Source organism: Haplochromis burtoni, unplaced genomic scaffold, assembly GCF_018398535.1.
Source record: "Haplochromis burtoni strain Fernald_Lab_line unplaced genomic scaffold, NCSU_Asbu1 Contig_394, whole genome shotgun sequence".
NCBI classification, from domain to species: domain Eukaryota; kingdom Metazoa; phylum Chordata; class Actinopteri; order Cichliformes; family Cichlidae; genus Haplochromis; species Haplochromis burtoni.
In genome coordinates, this window is record NW_024582755.1 from 226,728 (window position 1) to 241,289 (window position 14,562).

Consider the following 14,562-nt stretch of genomic DNA (forward strand, 5'->3'; position numbering starts at 1 on the left):
TGCAATTAATCAATCCTCTGAATCACTTTTCATTTTATTTTCTTTTTTTCTACTATAAGTCAGTTCACTTTACTTTCTTTCCCCAAAAGGAGTCATGAAGTTCTAATTCTATTTAGGCAAACTGTTAATATTTGGCATATCAGTAATAAGGACACAACTGAGCAGCTAATAAAATAAATGAATAAACAGATTCACAGACAAGTGTAATTTAGAAAACAGTAAATAGTTATTTCTGAGGATTTAGGCTGATTAATTTGTTTTAAATACGCAAATATCTGTTTTTGGTCTGTTTGTATAGAGACTTTAAATTTGGGATTATCTAGTTTTAACATAAACCACGTAATACTCTGAATGCAGTGTATGTTAGTTAGTTAAACATATAACAGGTAACTGCTGTGTTTCATTAGCACATTTTAACTGTTTGTTTGTTACCCATCTATTTGTATGTATTTTTAAATAGAGATTTGATTTTAATATGACTAGAATATACTTGGATAGTAAAACAACATTTCTCACATAGTTAGTATTACTGTCAAATATTGGTCATATTTTTTTCTTTGAAACTGACGAATCATGAGTAGTCCCTCGAATGTGGTTCAAATTATTATAAGGCCTAAGAATGATTGCGTTGTATTACAGCTACTACTTACACTGATGCGACTACCACTAGAGATATTTTAAATAAAATCTTTATGAGAATTTTAAAACAGTAAACTAGGTAGAGATACAAAATTAATTGACCTAATTTTGGATCTACAGACGTTTTAATCATTTATTTTCAAAAAAACTTCTATTAATACAGTGTGTTGTGTCACCATGACCATTAAAATGATTTTATTTTATCATTTCATCCATAGAAAATTAAGTAAAAACTAAACTTAACTTAATATAACTGTACAAATAAGTGTTCTCAGACAAGATGCCCACGGGGACTTTACTATATAATTACTTGTATTAAATTATTAATTTTAAGTTTGCTAATCCTGCCGGTCAGCCAATATTTTCCCGCCAGGTTGTGTAACTTTGCCAATGGCGCCATCTTGCGGATTACATCGTGAATGACGCTTTATGCGAGCGACTCCCCTACGTCATAAGTATGCGCCAGTCTCTCTAATCTCGACAACGTGAAGAAAACATGGGAGTCCGTTTTCCTTCTGACAGGTAGTTTCTTCTTTCTGAGGTCCTCGCGTCACTTAAACCGACGTTAGAGAGTCAGAGTGTCATTTTCAAGCTTACTGGGAGCCGCAGAGCGCGAGGCCGTTCAAAAGTCACGTGAACCGGGCTTTTTTGCGGCTGTTTTGCTAGCAGCATGGACAACTCCGAGGAAAGTGCCATTGAGCTCCACGGAGATGAGGAAATTATTGAAGTCATCGACCTGAACGACACGGAGCCTGGCCCAGGTGGGTTTCGGCAGCACCCGTCTCCTCTCCCGTGACAGGCGGGACAAGAGCAGATATAGATCAGGTGACCGTCGTGTGCTGTGCTTTTTGTCTCGTAGATGATTTGGCTGATGACTTGGAGGACGTCGACTTCGATGACGCTGGAAACGCAGGTGATGACAATGACGGCTGGGAGACTGAGGACGAGATGGAGGCTGAGGCAGAGCAGGACGACAGCGATCTCACCTTCAACAAACACACCGGTGAAAAGCTCCCTCGTGTCTCTGCTGCTGCTCTCTGATTGCTCCTGGCTGCTTAAGGTTTAAAAGGTCTGACCCTTTTTCTTTCTTTCTTTTCTGTCCAGGCTCGGTGTTCTGTGTGAGTTTGGACCCAGCGACCAACAGCTTGGCTGTGAGCGGAGGGGAGGATGATAAGGCCTATGTTTGGAGGGTGAGCGATGGGGAAGTTCTGCTGGAGTGCACAGGTGAGTGTAGAGCTCAGAGGGTTGGATGATTTAGGGAAATCACTGTAGTGAGCTGGAACCAAAGACAAAGGCGTTTGTTTAGGCAGGGGGTAGATTGGGGGTGATCACATAAAGCTTTCTACCATGGCAAGTAAAACATAAGCACCAGCACAGCATGGTTAAAATCACAAAATGTTTAGTTACAGTGTGATTTGGCTTCATTTGTGGATGCAGGTGAGGAGCAAACATGGGAGTCTTTACAAAAACTCTTCCTGCTTTTCCAGACTTAAAGACAATCCTGGTATTCTCAAATGAAGCAAAAACAAAAGAAAATGACAAAAAACAGGGTAATTAGCATTTCTAATTACTCTGGGAAATGGGCATCTGCAGATGCCAACAAGGGTTGCATCAGTTTGGGGCTGGCTGTGGCTCAGAAGGGTGAACAGGTTCTGGTCCAAGTTGGTCAAGATACTGAACCCAAAGCTGCTGCTGGTGCATCCATCAGAGTGTGAGTGAAAGAAAATCCTCGAAGGCACAGACTGAAGCTCTGTGTGAATGTGTGTGAGAATGGCTCAATGTGGCTTTGTGTGCTCTTCTAAAGTAGAAACGCACTAGTGCATTTATTTGCATAGCGTGAGCGCTGTGTTGACATCAACCATGTGTGAAATGTGTCCACGCAAGCATTTTCAGATTGTTTACATAAAGATGTGGACACACTGTGATGTCCCAGATGGGCAGGACAATGGCCAAAACAGGAAAAAAAAAATCATGCTCTTTGCCCTCTGTGCCTACACAGGTCACAAGGACTCAGTGACGTGTGCCATGTTCAGCCATGACTCCTCCCTGGTGGCATCCGGAGACATGAGCGGCTTGATTAAAGTCTGGAAAGTAGAAACTAAAGAGGAGTGTGTTGTGAGTGGTGAGTGTGAGAGAGTGTGAGTGTGTGTGTGTGTGAGTGTGTGTGAGTGTGTGAGTGTGTGTGTGTGGTGTGTGTGTGTGTGTGTGTGGTGTAATAGCTGTTGCTTTCTATCTCAGTGGTTGGAGTGGCATCCCTGTGCTCCAGTGCTGCTAGCGGGAACGAATGATGGCAACATGTGGATGTGGAAGATCCCCGCAGGAGACTGTAAAACCTTCCAGAGTTCGGCCTGTCAGGCCACCAGCGGCAAAGTCCTCCCCGATGGTGAGAGATGGGATACAAAAAGTCACCCCACACAGTACCCCCAAAAACCTGCCCACTTTTAACCACAGTTAGAAAACTCTGTGTGAAAGCAGCTCTTGCCGTTATTTTGTATGCTATAATTTTATGGATGTGGTTTTAAATGGATGAAACTGTCATTTTGTGCACTGTTTTACCTTTAATGCCCCTCAGTCCTCAAAAGTCTTGTAATTTATATATTTTCTCTTCCAGGTAAACGAGCTGTGGTGGGTTATGAGGATGGAACAGTACGCGTGTGGGACTTGAAGCAGGGAAATGCTATCCACGTCATTAAAGGTGGGTCTCACACATGGTTTCTTTTTATTATTAAGGTGATTTGTGAGTTTAATAAATCAGAAAACATAGTAAGTTATATCTTGATTATAGGAAATTGATGGCCAGATGACAGAGGTGTGTTTATGAAAGAGGGTGTGTTATTGTTAGGGGTGGGTATCGTTTAGGTTTTATCTGATACAGTACCAAACCGGTACTTTTGAAACTATGCCGGTGCTTAAACAATGGAAGAACACAAATTGTCCAAAAACCTCTCATGTTCAGCTGTTTTTTGTAAAAAGATAACAATGTTAGCTTTTCTGCAGCTATGGGGATATATGGTATCACTCTTGGCTGGAAGCAGTGCTTAAACAATGGAAAAAACACAAACTTTGTCCAAAAACCTCTCATGTTTAGCTGTTTTCCACTTTTTCTTTGGTCATTTTAGCCTTTTTGGCCAGGGTGAAGGGAGTATCTGCCATCAAACAAGAAGACAGCCGCATGTAGCTATGATGATGTTTGCTAGTTCACCTTACATGCATTAATGTAATAACGTGGTTAGCCTACTCAACGTAAATTACACACGAACAACATTAAGCTACTCACGCAGAGAAGAACGGCTGCTGCTGCATCATCATCCTCATCATTTCTGCTACACTGGCAGGGCTAGGGGCCAGGACTCTCCTCTTCGGGTTTTTGGGGGATGTTGCTAACTCCGGGTCGATAACAGGCAACCACACCCGCAGTAGATGTGCTCGGTGTGAGGTCTCGCAGCAAGCTATCAAATACGGCGCATTTCTCGGCTTTTAAAAAAACGCTATGCGTCGCCAGGTGTTTCATCGGATTCGAGGTGTTACCTCCTTTGACAGTATCACAGTATCAGCTTAAAGCACTTGTTGCTGCTGAGTTTGCATCTTTTGCTGTGAAGTACAGCCAGACTTTGACCGCTTCGCCTTGGGCATTTTTAATCTGTAGCTCTGCTCTAAAAGAACGTACGTACCTGGACCCGCCTACTATCTCGCAAAGGTAAAATGATTGGCTAGAATCTAAAGTGTATACAGCTCAGGAAATAAAGCACCGAAATGTGCGCTGCTTTTCATCTGGTTACTACCGTTTATGTCAGAATCGGTACCCATCCCTAGTTATTGTGCATGTTATGGTGCTGTTATGACTCCAGGGGGAGATGCAGCTGGCTTTAGTTTAATAGTGTAGATTCTGGATGAAAGGAGTCTCGGTGCTCTTTCCCACATTAAAGTTACATATAAACAGATGAAAAGCAATAAAGGTAGCAGAGCATAATACAGATTTGTTGAGTTATGGCTCAATAAAAAGAAACAGCAAAACTAAGGTCTTCTGTAAATAAATTTGTAGCTCGTATTTGGAGAAAGTTGTTTAACATGTGTAAACAGTTGTAAACAACGAGGATGAGCAGCAGCAGTAAATGTTGATCATAATTCTTGGTTTAAAACAACAGTACTGTGTGAAAGTCTTTTATCTTCTTTCAAGCAGCCACACTTTCTTGTCATTTGTCTTGAGCAATAGTTTTTCTTTGGACATTTTTTTTCCTCACTCATTTTCAGTCCAGTCTTTGTCCCTGTCAAGAAGAATTTTTCCAAGCCCCTCATCACTGAATGATTCAAACATTAAAAAAACGCCGCTCACGCAAGGGATGAACCCGTTCTACACGTCCTTTATCTTTAGTCACTTTGTTACTAGCAGTGTCTCACAGAAAGGCATCAGTTGTTTTATATCTGTGCCAAAGATGATAAAGCTGGAGACAAACATAAAATAGTAGTTTTTGCGCCAACAAGGCGATTCCCAAAGAGCTATTAGGCGACTGTTTGGTACATCTCAGCATGGTGTGCAGTGTGTCCTATAAATTTAAGAAAACTTTCCAAGTGGAGGATGGAAGTGGCAGGCCAAAACAATCCTCTACAGCAGACAAGCAGCATGTGGAAGTCAAGAAAGTGAACGTGAGAGAAGTGGCAGGTCTTACAGAGTGAGGCATCCAAAAGGACATCAGGCCAAAGATACAACAGTGAGTGTCTGCAGCCGTCTGTAAGACACGGTAGAGGCCGTCTCATGGTTTGGGCTGCATTTGCTTTTCTATCTTGAAAGCCTCTTTTTGCCAAGAACTTCATTTTCCAGCACGGCAGTGATCCAAACATGGCAGTGCAGTAAAACCATACCTGTGTGGAAAAACATAGTGGAATACTATCAGTCATGGATTGGCCTCCCCAGAGCCTGGACATCAACAGTATTGAAGCAGTGTGCATCATGTTGACACAGAACAGATTGTTTTTACCGGTTTCGTTTTTCTTCTAGCAGAATATACAGAAGTGAGCGGTGCTTCAAGACGTTTACTGAGATGCATGTAGTTTATGCTGTTTGTCTCCTAACAGGTCAGGATGGACACCAGGGGGCGCTAACCTGCCTGGCTTGCAATAAGGACGGCTCTCTGATGCTGACAGGTTCAGTGGACGGCTGTGCAAAGCTCATCAACATCACCACGGGAAAGGTGGGTGCCTCAGCCAACCAATACCAAGCAGGCAGGAAGTGTAGTGAAGCAGGTGCTTCCTGTGTCTGACCTACGTGTCTGTGTGAAGGTGGTCGGCGCGTTCTCTGTGGAGGGAGGCAAAGGAAAAGGCTCCAAAGATGAAGAGGAATCGAACTCTGTGGAATCTGTGGGATTCTGCAACATGTGAGTGGGCTGCACACTCGCAGTAATACAGAAGCATATCAGAGCCTCAGCCCCTCCTCAACAGTTTCACCTTTGTCGCCCTTTCCAGCCTGCCGCTCATCGCTGTCGCGTACTTGGACGGGACTCTGGCCATATATGATCTCTCCACGCAAGCCCTGAGGCACAGATGCCGTCACGAGGTGAGAAGCGGCAGACGGCGGCACAGTTTGTGCACGTTTAGTCTGGTCCCGCCTGTGTTCATGCTGGTCTATGCTCTGTGTATTGTGGGGAGGCTTTGCAGTCATATCAGAAACCCTCCCAGGGTTAGGGAGGTTTGTTTGAAGGGATGTTGCTTGTGTGCAGATAATGTGGCAGAGAACGTTCAGTCAGGAAGTCGTTCTTTGACAGTTTACCGAAAAAGGAGCTAAAAACATCAACTCTCTTTCCTCCAGCCTGTAATAAGCATTTACTCTTTATGTTGCTTTAAAACTGGTGTTGGTGTCGCCTTTGCCTGTTTTTCATCGCTCTTTGTGTTCCTCCAGGCTGGCATCGTTCACCTGCAGTGGGAACAGTCTTCTTCTGTGGTGTCCACCTGCAGTTTAGACGGCGCGCTGCGCTTATGGGACGCTCGTTCAGGCAACATGGTGGCTGAGTACAAGGGCCACACCGCAGAGATCCTGGACTTCACCATGAACAGGTATGATTCCACAGCACACTGCCAGGACTGTGTGCCCTGCTCAAGGGCACTGAAGTGCATTAGAAATTAGGGATGTGCAGAAGTAGTCTTTCACTGGGAGGCACCAGCAAAGCTAGTTATTCTAATTTTGTGAATGCAGAACACAATTTCTGGCTGTGAGAAAGTCTTTCTCCTTCCTGATTTAGTTTTATTCTTTTCTCTTTTTTTGCATATTTGTCACACTTACATGTTTCCGATCATTAAAAATGTTGTTTATGAGTCAAAAATAACTCTGACAAAGTGCAGTAGGCTAAAATATCCCAAAGAAAAGCTACAATCCAGAGAAACAGCTGAGAAACGAAGTCATTTACCTCTCAGTCTGGAAAGGGTCTTACATTTCTCAGGCTTTGAGGCTCCACTGAAACACAACAAATGGAGAAAGCCTGGAACAGCAGTGAACCTTCCCAGGAAAGGCCGACCTGCCAAAGCTACTCCAAGAGCACATCAACGACTCAACCACGAGGTCACAGAAGAGCCCAGAACAACATCTAAAGAACTGCAGGCCTCACTGGTCAGTTCATGATTAAACAACAAGAAGAAGACTGGATAAAAATGGCTGCTTCACTGGTTCAGGACGACTTGCTGTAATTGATGCAACCATGAATTCTACCAGAAAATCCTGAAGGATGAACTGGGCCAGTAGGTCATGCTCTGAAGCTCAAGTTTACTGATGGATCGTTGTTGCACTCGTGTTACGCAGCAGAACAATGTGAAGCACAGCAGCTCGTCTGCATCTGAATGGCTCAACGAAAAAGCCAGAATGAAGGTTTTGGAGTGGAATCGAAGTCTGGACTTGAATCAGATGCTTTGGCATGACCTTAACCGTTCGTGCTCGTAAACCCTGTAACTCAGCAACTCAGCAAAGACCTGGATGTCCAACAGTAATGGGTGATCACAGAATCATTTCCATGGTGGAAAGAAACCTCTTCACAACAGCCCACCAAGTGAACAACCCTCCAGGAGGCAGGCGTATCCAAGTCTACTGTAAAGAGAGAAGACTGCATGAAAGTAAATACAAAGGATTCACTGCAAGGTGCAACAGCTCATGATGCAAGAATAGAAGGCCTAGATTTGACTCCCCTATAAAGGCCAGCACAGTTTGGGAAAACCAAGAAAAGCTGTACCAGAAGGTGTGGAACAGCTCATGATCCAAAGCACACCACATCATCTGTAAAACACGGCGCTGGGAATTTCCCACCCTCCCACTGCATGCTGATGTTTTTGATGCTGCTCTTCTCCACTCTGGCTCTCCCTGTGGAAATCCAGAGGTGAAAAGAGCAGCAGAAAGACCCCACAGCGCACAGCTGACGTCATTGATGGCAGATTGTACTCAGCAGGAGGAGCAGATGATGTGGTTTGTAAAGCTACTTGAAGATGCATATCAAATTACATCACGAGTCCCCCCAGTATGAGGTTTTGCAGTTAAAAGCACTGAGATCAGCTCCAGGATTACACATGAGCGTGAGCTTGAGCTGCTTGAACGACTGCTGTCCCTTATTGTTTCATCCACCCCCCAAATCCCCCCGTGGTGACGAATAACTCAATAACGTTGCAACACAAAACTTTGTTAAATCACTGAACTACTTATAATAAAAACCCATGTGAACTCAGCCAACTGTGAGCAGGGTTCAAGTAAATATTTACTCTTTGTTTCCACTGTCTCTTAATCACATCCTGGCTGTCCTCGTGTCTCCGCAGGGAAGCCACTCTTGCTGTAACCGCTTCAGGAGACAACCAGGTGAAAGTCTTCTGCCTCCAAAGACCCGATCGGTAAAAGCCGAGACAAAAGACAAATCAAAGAGAAGAGAGAATATTTTAGGAGATGAGACTTTGTTCCCGTTCACTTTTATCCTCAGGATGTTAAAATGCTCTCGTGTGCTCCTGAATGATTCTAATCTGGTTTTTGTTGTAGGACCGTAGCAACCAAAAGATTATTGTTACTTTTTTGTTCTTTTGTCCTCATAGCACTTGATGTTTGCTTCATGGGCAGATGTTTAAGCCTCTTCAAGTAACTCTGAGATTCTTTAAAACACAATGTTTCTCACTATTTTTGTCCCAGAACACTTGTCAGTGATAAGAAAGTCAAAGCGTTGATGCATCATAGTGTCCTGACAGCCGCTGTTATGTTCTGTCCTCCAAATGAATTTAGAGATCAAACGATACAGAAAAGAGGATGATGTGTGTGGTCTCAGCTCTCAAACAGATTTTTTTTCTTTAATGTAAACTGAACTGTAAATACAAAAAATAAATAATATACTTTCTTCTTGGTAACACTTAGAACTTGTTTCTTGTGTTTGCTCCAAACTTAGTTCAAGTTTCTTACATTTATCAGTGATGACGAGCTGCATGATGAAGCATGAGGTCATTTTGATGGGAAAGCCTGCAACTTACTGGAACTTCTTTTAGTTCAAGTGGTCTCTTTGGTCTCTAGTCGGTTCAGTTTCATCTTACATCTGTTTTATCTCGAAATCAGATTTTAAAAAAAGAGGAGGATGTGAGTCAGTCTGAATAAGTCACAGCGCCCAGTGAAAGCAGATTTTCCCCAAACTGCAGCTTAGATTTAAAATAAAAGCAGGAAACTTGACTTTGAAAAGCCAAAATAATTCATTTGTTTGAGGTTTAAAAACAGATTGGATAAAGAAGTTTAATGTCACCTAGGAGCCTTAAAGCCTTCTTCTGTCTGCAATGTCCGCAATTCATTTTGTAAATAAACGTAACTTTAACATTAACCATGTCTATTGAACACTAATCTACTACTGTGCAAAAGTCTCGATGAACAGCGCTGTATCTGAAAGTCATGACCTCAAGAAATGGGAAAAGAATCCAGCAAAGACCTGAAAGATGCATGAGGACCTTCAGCTCATGCATCTGCTGTTCACCAAAGCTTCATCAGCAATGGTCTCAGTGGAAGGGTGGCTGTCAAGAAGCCATCCTTAATGAAGGGAACGGGAAGAAAAGACTGAGGTGTCCGTGGTGGAGTCGTGAATCCAAAGTTTACAGTTTTGGTTCAAATGGTGAACAAAGGTCAGGAGAGCAGGACAACCGTGAGTGTCTATAGCTGTGTGTAGGACACGGTGGAGGCTCCGTCATGGCTTGGGGCTGCACTTCAGCCAATGGTGTTGGAGATCTTGTGAAAACTGATGAAATTATGAAGAAAAGTAATGTCAGATATTGATCAATCATACGATACCATCTGGAAGGTATCTTTTATTTTTGGTACTGCAACGATCCCAAACACACTGCCAGTACATTAAAAGCATATCTGAATAGATAAAAACACAGTAAGTCAAGGATGGTCCTCTGCAGAGCTTGGACCTCACTATCATTGAGACAGTTTGGGATCATCTTGGCAGCTATTTGTGGTGGAAGACACAGCTGGATGACAACAACAGGGCTAAGGTCCAGTGGGACTTTAAGCTGCAGTCAAGACAGACAAGCAGCTGCTGGCCACCATAAAGACATAATGGTGGTTACATTATGTAACACCAGGGGCTGAAGGAAAAACTTGAACAGATGTCGAAGGTCCAAAGGGGTTGCAGTGGTAAGAGAAGTGTCAGCAGTGTTGCATGAAAAAACAAAAGCTCAGTTTAGTTTATGTGAAAGTTCCTGTAATAATTACATTTCACAGTGAAACAAGTGGCTGGTTTTCAGGCACTTTAGTAGCCTGAACCATATTTTTCACAATCAGGAAACACATTATTAGCTGACCGGCCTCTCTGTTATTAAAATAGAAAGCCAGTTTGACCTTATGTGTTTACATTAGTGTGAGACAGAGGTCTGTCACACACAAAGGTCGTGAGGTTGTACTGCATTGTTGCAGTTAGAAAGTAGGGCTAAAGGACTCAGTGCAATCACGTATTCATGAGAAAAAGATTCAGGAGTGAGCACTGAGAAGGCCGACTGGTTACCCAGATGTTAATAACTTACTGAATCACACTGGTTTTCTTCAGTTCTTCACATTCAGTTGTTCTGTTGTTCCTGCCCTCTGCTCCTCCTCTCCTCTCTCAGCCTTTCTTTAGGATGACGAAAACAAGCGTCAGCCAGTATCCTGCGCACAAGTGGTTCTTCCTTGTACCTCAGTCCTGCAGTGTTGTCTGTATCTGTGGTTGTACATGAATAACTCACCCTGACAGGCAGTCAAACAGTTGCACGCATGAACGTTTGTGCATTGTGGTACATTGTTTTGGCAGATATGATATTGGGATTTAAACCAATGGAAAAGTGCTTTCATTCTCTTTTATATTCAGGTTATAAAGTATGCAGTACAAACTGACCAGCAGATCATTTGTCACAACAGTGTATTTGGCCTTACAGGTGCAGGAGGCCAAATACAAAGGCTGGATGGATTTCCACCTTTAGACCTTGATGGGGCCACAGTTTGATATATTAAATTGCAGCTGGTATTCTGTGAGAAGTGCTGTGCTGACAACAGATGCTGAACAAATCGGCCGAGCAGAGAAAGGCAGGTGCTAATGCCAAGGTAAACATAAGTGGAGGAACAGGAGGCAAGTGACAAATCCATTAACAATACCACCTCACAAAGGCAGAGAGCAGTAACCACAGAAACAATCAGGGCCAGAAGAAGCTTCAGGAATCAGTTTATACAGGAGCTACATAACCTCAAAGATTGTTTCTTCTTTTTACTAAGAAAGGTTAAAAGTTGGCATATAAAACTTTGTAGTTCTCAATTATGAGGGTAAGGGATGTGAAAGAAATCTAAAGCTACATCATTTTTTTAGATCTACATGTAGCATTAAAATAAAAGTTATTAGAGCTCCACCCAATGTTTTTGTTACAGCTCCCCTAAATTAACAATATTGATAATGAACAATTATTTTATCTTTTTGTAATTCACCAGTATACGCAAGCATTTTAATTTAAATGTTACAAGATATCATTCTTGTTGCTATCCATGAATTTTCAAATTTACCGTTTCATAAAAAAGAAGAAAAAATTATAAAGAAGATTATTATCTTTGATTAAGATGCCAAATTACAGTTATTTATTAGATTGGTGAACAGGAAGAATAATTTTAGTTGTGAACGTTATGCATGATTAAACCTGCTCAAATTTGGGTATTAAAATAAATATTCACGTTGTTATTTGACTTATAAGTAACGATGCATGTTTTAGTTTTAAGGTTTTAACAGATTTCTAAAGTATTTATGTAAATTATATATATGAATAGTTCATTGATAAATTATGCATATTAAAATATGCAAATTCTTGGTATTCTATGACAGTTCACATACTTACCCAGCAAGGCTAGCTTTTAGCTAAGCTAGAGTAGTTAGCTTTGTTACTTTTATTTTAACAGTATCATTAATATGTAGGTGTTTCATGTATAACAAAGTGAGTTTCTATAGTGAAGAATTAAAATTGAGTTAAAAGCATTTTAAACATGAAAGTATTGAATGGTTTAGCCTGACCGTCACTCAGCTAGCTAAAGTGTCGCTGCACATTGTTATTATATCACGATTTACAATTTTGTTTGTTTGTTTGTGTGGTTCAGAGAATTAGACATATTTATGTAATATAATTTATGGTAATCCAAAAATGTATAGTAATTGCATTTTGGGTTTGTAATAGAACTCTTATAAAAAACTGACTCCATAAGAAGCAGAGCTTTTAAAATGTCAATAACATCCCTTTTTTGTATGTTGTTAAAATAATTCTAAATAAATGTTAAGTGAAAAAAATGATAGAAAGTGGAAGATGTGAAAAAAAAGTGACAAAACAAACAGAGAAGTTCCACAGAAGCCAGCTGGGCACTATTATCCCGACCACATTACATTCTTCCATTGTATATAATAATAAACCAGTAGATCATTGATTTAATGTTGAGTAGGATCTGGTTTTCCGAGAAATCCAGGATGCACCATCTTCTCATTTGTTATGTGAAGATGTTGTGCTGTCTTGTCCTCTCTGTGTAGTGTCTCTCCAGATGTCCCGGCCTCAGGAACGTTTGTGTTTAAAACCCATTATCTGATTGGAGCTCGTCCATCAATACAACCGTAGGTCTGCACAAAAGTAGAAGGGAAGGAGGACTCTGTGTTTGGCTAATAAAGCAGGTCACTTCTGGCCTTCCATCCACCACTGTGTTTAAATATTGTACATGTGTGACAGCTGTTATGAATTCTGCTGTATACACTATTGTACATATAGGTCACATCATCTTATTTTACCTTTGACCTGCTTACAAGGACTGACGGCACTGCTAGGTACCATGACAGAAACGTGACAAAATGATCTGTTTATGTCGCTTTACAAAAGAAAGGAAACAGAAATGTAAAGAACACTTGTCTCTTGTTTTTGAGCAGCAATAAAAAAAACTTATATCAAATAAAAATAACTTCAACGTATGGTTCGTTATACTGAAAACAGTAGGACTATAGCTATTTCATACCATTAAAGTTAACACAGTTCTCCTGTTGGTCAGTGCATCTGGCTGTTAGGACTGGCTGAAACTATATCTTTTTATTTACAAGGTGAATATGATTTTCACCACTGGCCACTTTGTTAGGTACATTAGTTCTGCTGCTCCTTAATGCACATCCTTAATCAGCCAATCACATGGCAGCAAATCGATACACTTAAACATGTAGACATAATCAAGAGCACCTGCAAAAGTTTAAACTTAGTGTCAGGAGGAAAGGTGATTTAGATAGCTTAAATGTGACATGGGCTGTTGTGAATATTTTACAAACTGCTGATATACTGGGATTTCAACACACAATCATCTCTAGCCTGAAAAGAGAAACTATAGAACAACAGTTCTCGTGGGGAAAATGTGTTGCAGACGTCAGAAGTCAAAGGATAACGGTGTGACTGCTTTGAGCCGAAAAGAAGGTAACTCTAACCACTTGCTACAAGCAACGTTTGTAGAAGAGCATCTTTGAATGGACCACATTTCAAATCTTGAAACAGATGGGCTACAACAGCAAACAGTGGACCACACTACTCACCACTCCTGTCAGGTAAATGCAAGAATCTGATGATACAATTATACGCAGGCTCGTCAAAATTGGTCGATAGAGGACCAAAAAAACGATCCATGGGCTGATGAGGTTTTGCTGTGACATTCAGATTTGGTAAAAACATCTTCTAAGTATGACTCCATCCAGATAACTGGAGGTGTAATGGTGCAGTGATATATTCCCTGCATGCTTGTGACCCATTAGTATCAACTGTGCCACAGCCCACCTGAGTAATACTGATGACCACAGTCTTAATGACTTCCACTGGATAACGTGCCATGTCTCAAAGCTCAGATGATCTCAAACTGGTTTCTCCAACATGAAAAAGATTTCAGTATAATCAAATGACCTCCACAATTACCACATCTCAACCATATAGATAGAGCGTCTTTTTAAAGCACATAAATATTAAATAATAATATTAAAACACAGATTTTTGTTATTCTGCTAACTGCAGGTTATTTAACTAAAGAGTATCACAAAGCACGAAGAGATAATCCAGGTGTATGTCAAAAAATAAAAGTGAGATGTATAAAGTTATACATTGATATATAAAAGAAACTGATTTAATTTCCTTATTTGCTTTAGCTGAAATGGAAAAATGGAGGTGGTTCACATGCCATGCCGGCTGATAGTAACCTGGAATGTTCTTATCTTTTTAAGGTTGCAGTGATAACAGTGTTATCCTCTTTCATTCATGAACAGTGGAGCAAAATATCTGGGCTGATTAATGTAAGGGCCAACAAAAACTTGAATTAGTTGGTCAACGGTTAGTGGGCTCTGGGGCCTCCGCCTCAGGAAAAGACACTTTTAGCATAACTGCCGCCTCCTCCTTTTAGAGGGCACTTCCCCTTTAAAG

At 41.3% G+C, this 14,562-nt stretch overlaps 1 protein-coding gene across 1 annotated transcript; it reads left to right on the forward strand.

The window, feature by feature from the left end:
• The first annotated feature begins 477 nt into the window (after nucleotides 1–477).
• LOC102290783 (angio-associated, migratory cell protein) lies at nucleotides 478–8,997 on the forward strand. The gene is given in 11 exon segments (XM_042212821.1): nucleotides 478–1,400; nucleotides 1,499–1,642; nucleotides 1,744–1,863; nucleotides 2,639–2,781; nucleotides 2,878–3,022; nucleotides 3,251–3,334; nucleotides 5,713–5,828; nucleotides 5,917–6,011; nucleotides 6,100–6,190; nucleotides 6,533–6,687; nucleotides 8,425–8,997. Coding segments are annotated over 11 exon segments (1,260 nt in total). The 5' UTR covers nucleotides 478–1,309; the 3' UTR covers nucleotides 8,501–8,997.
• Nucleotides 8,998–14,562: the final 5,565 nt, after the last annotated feature.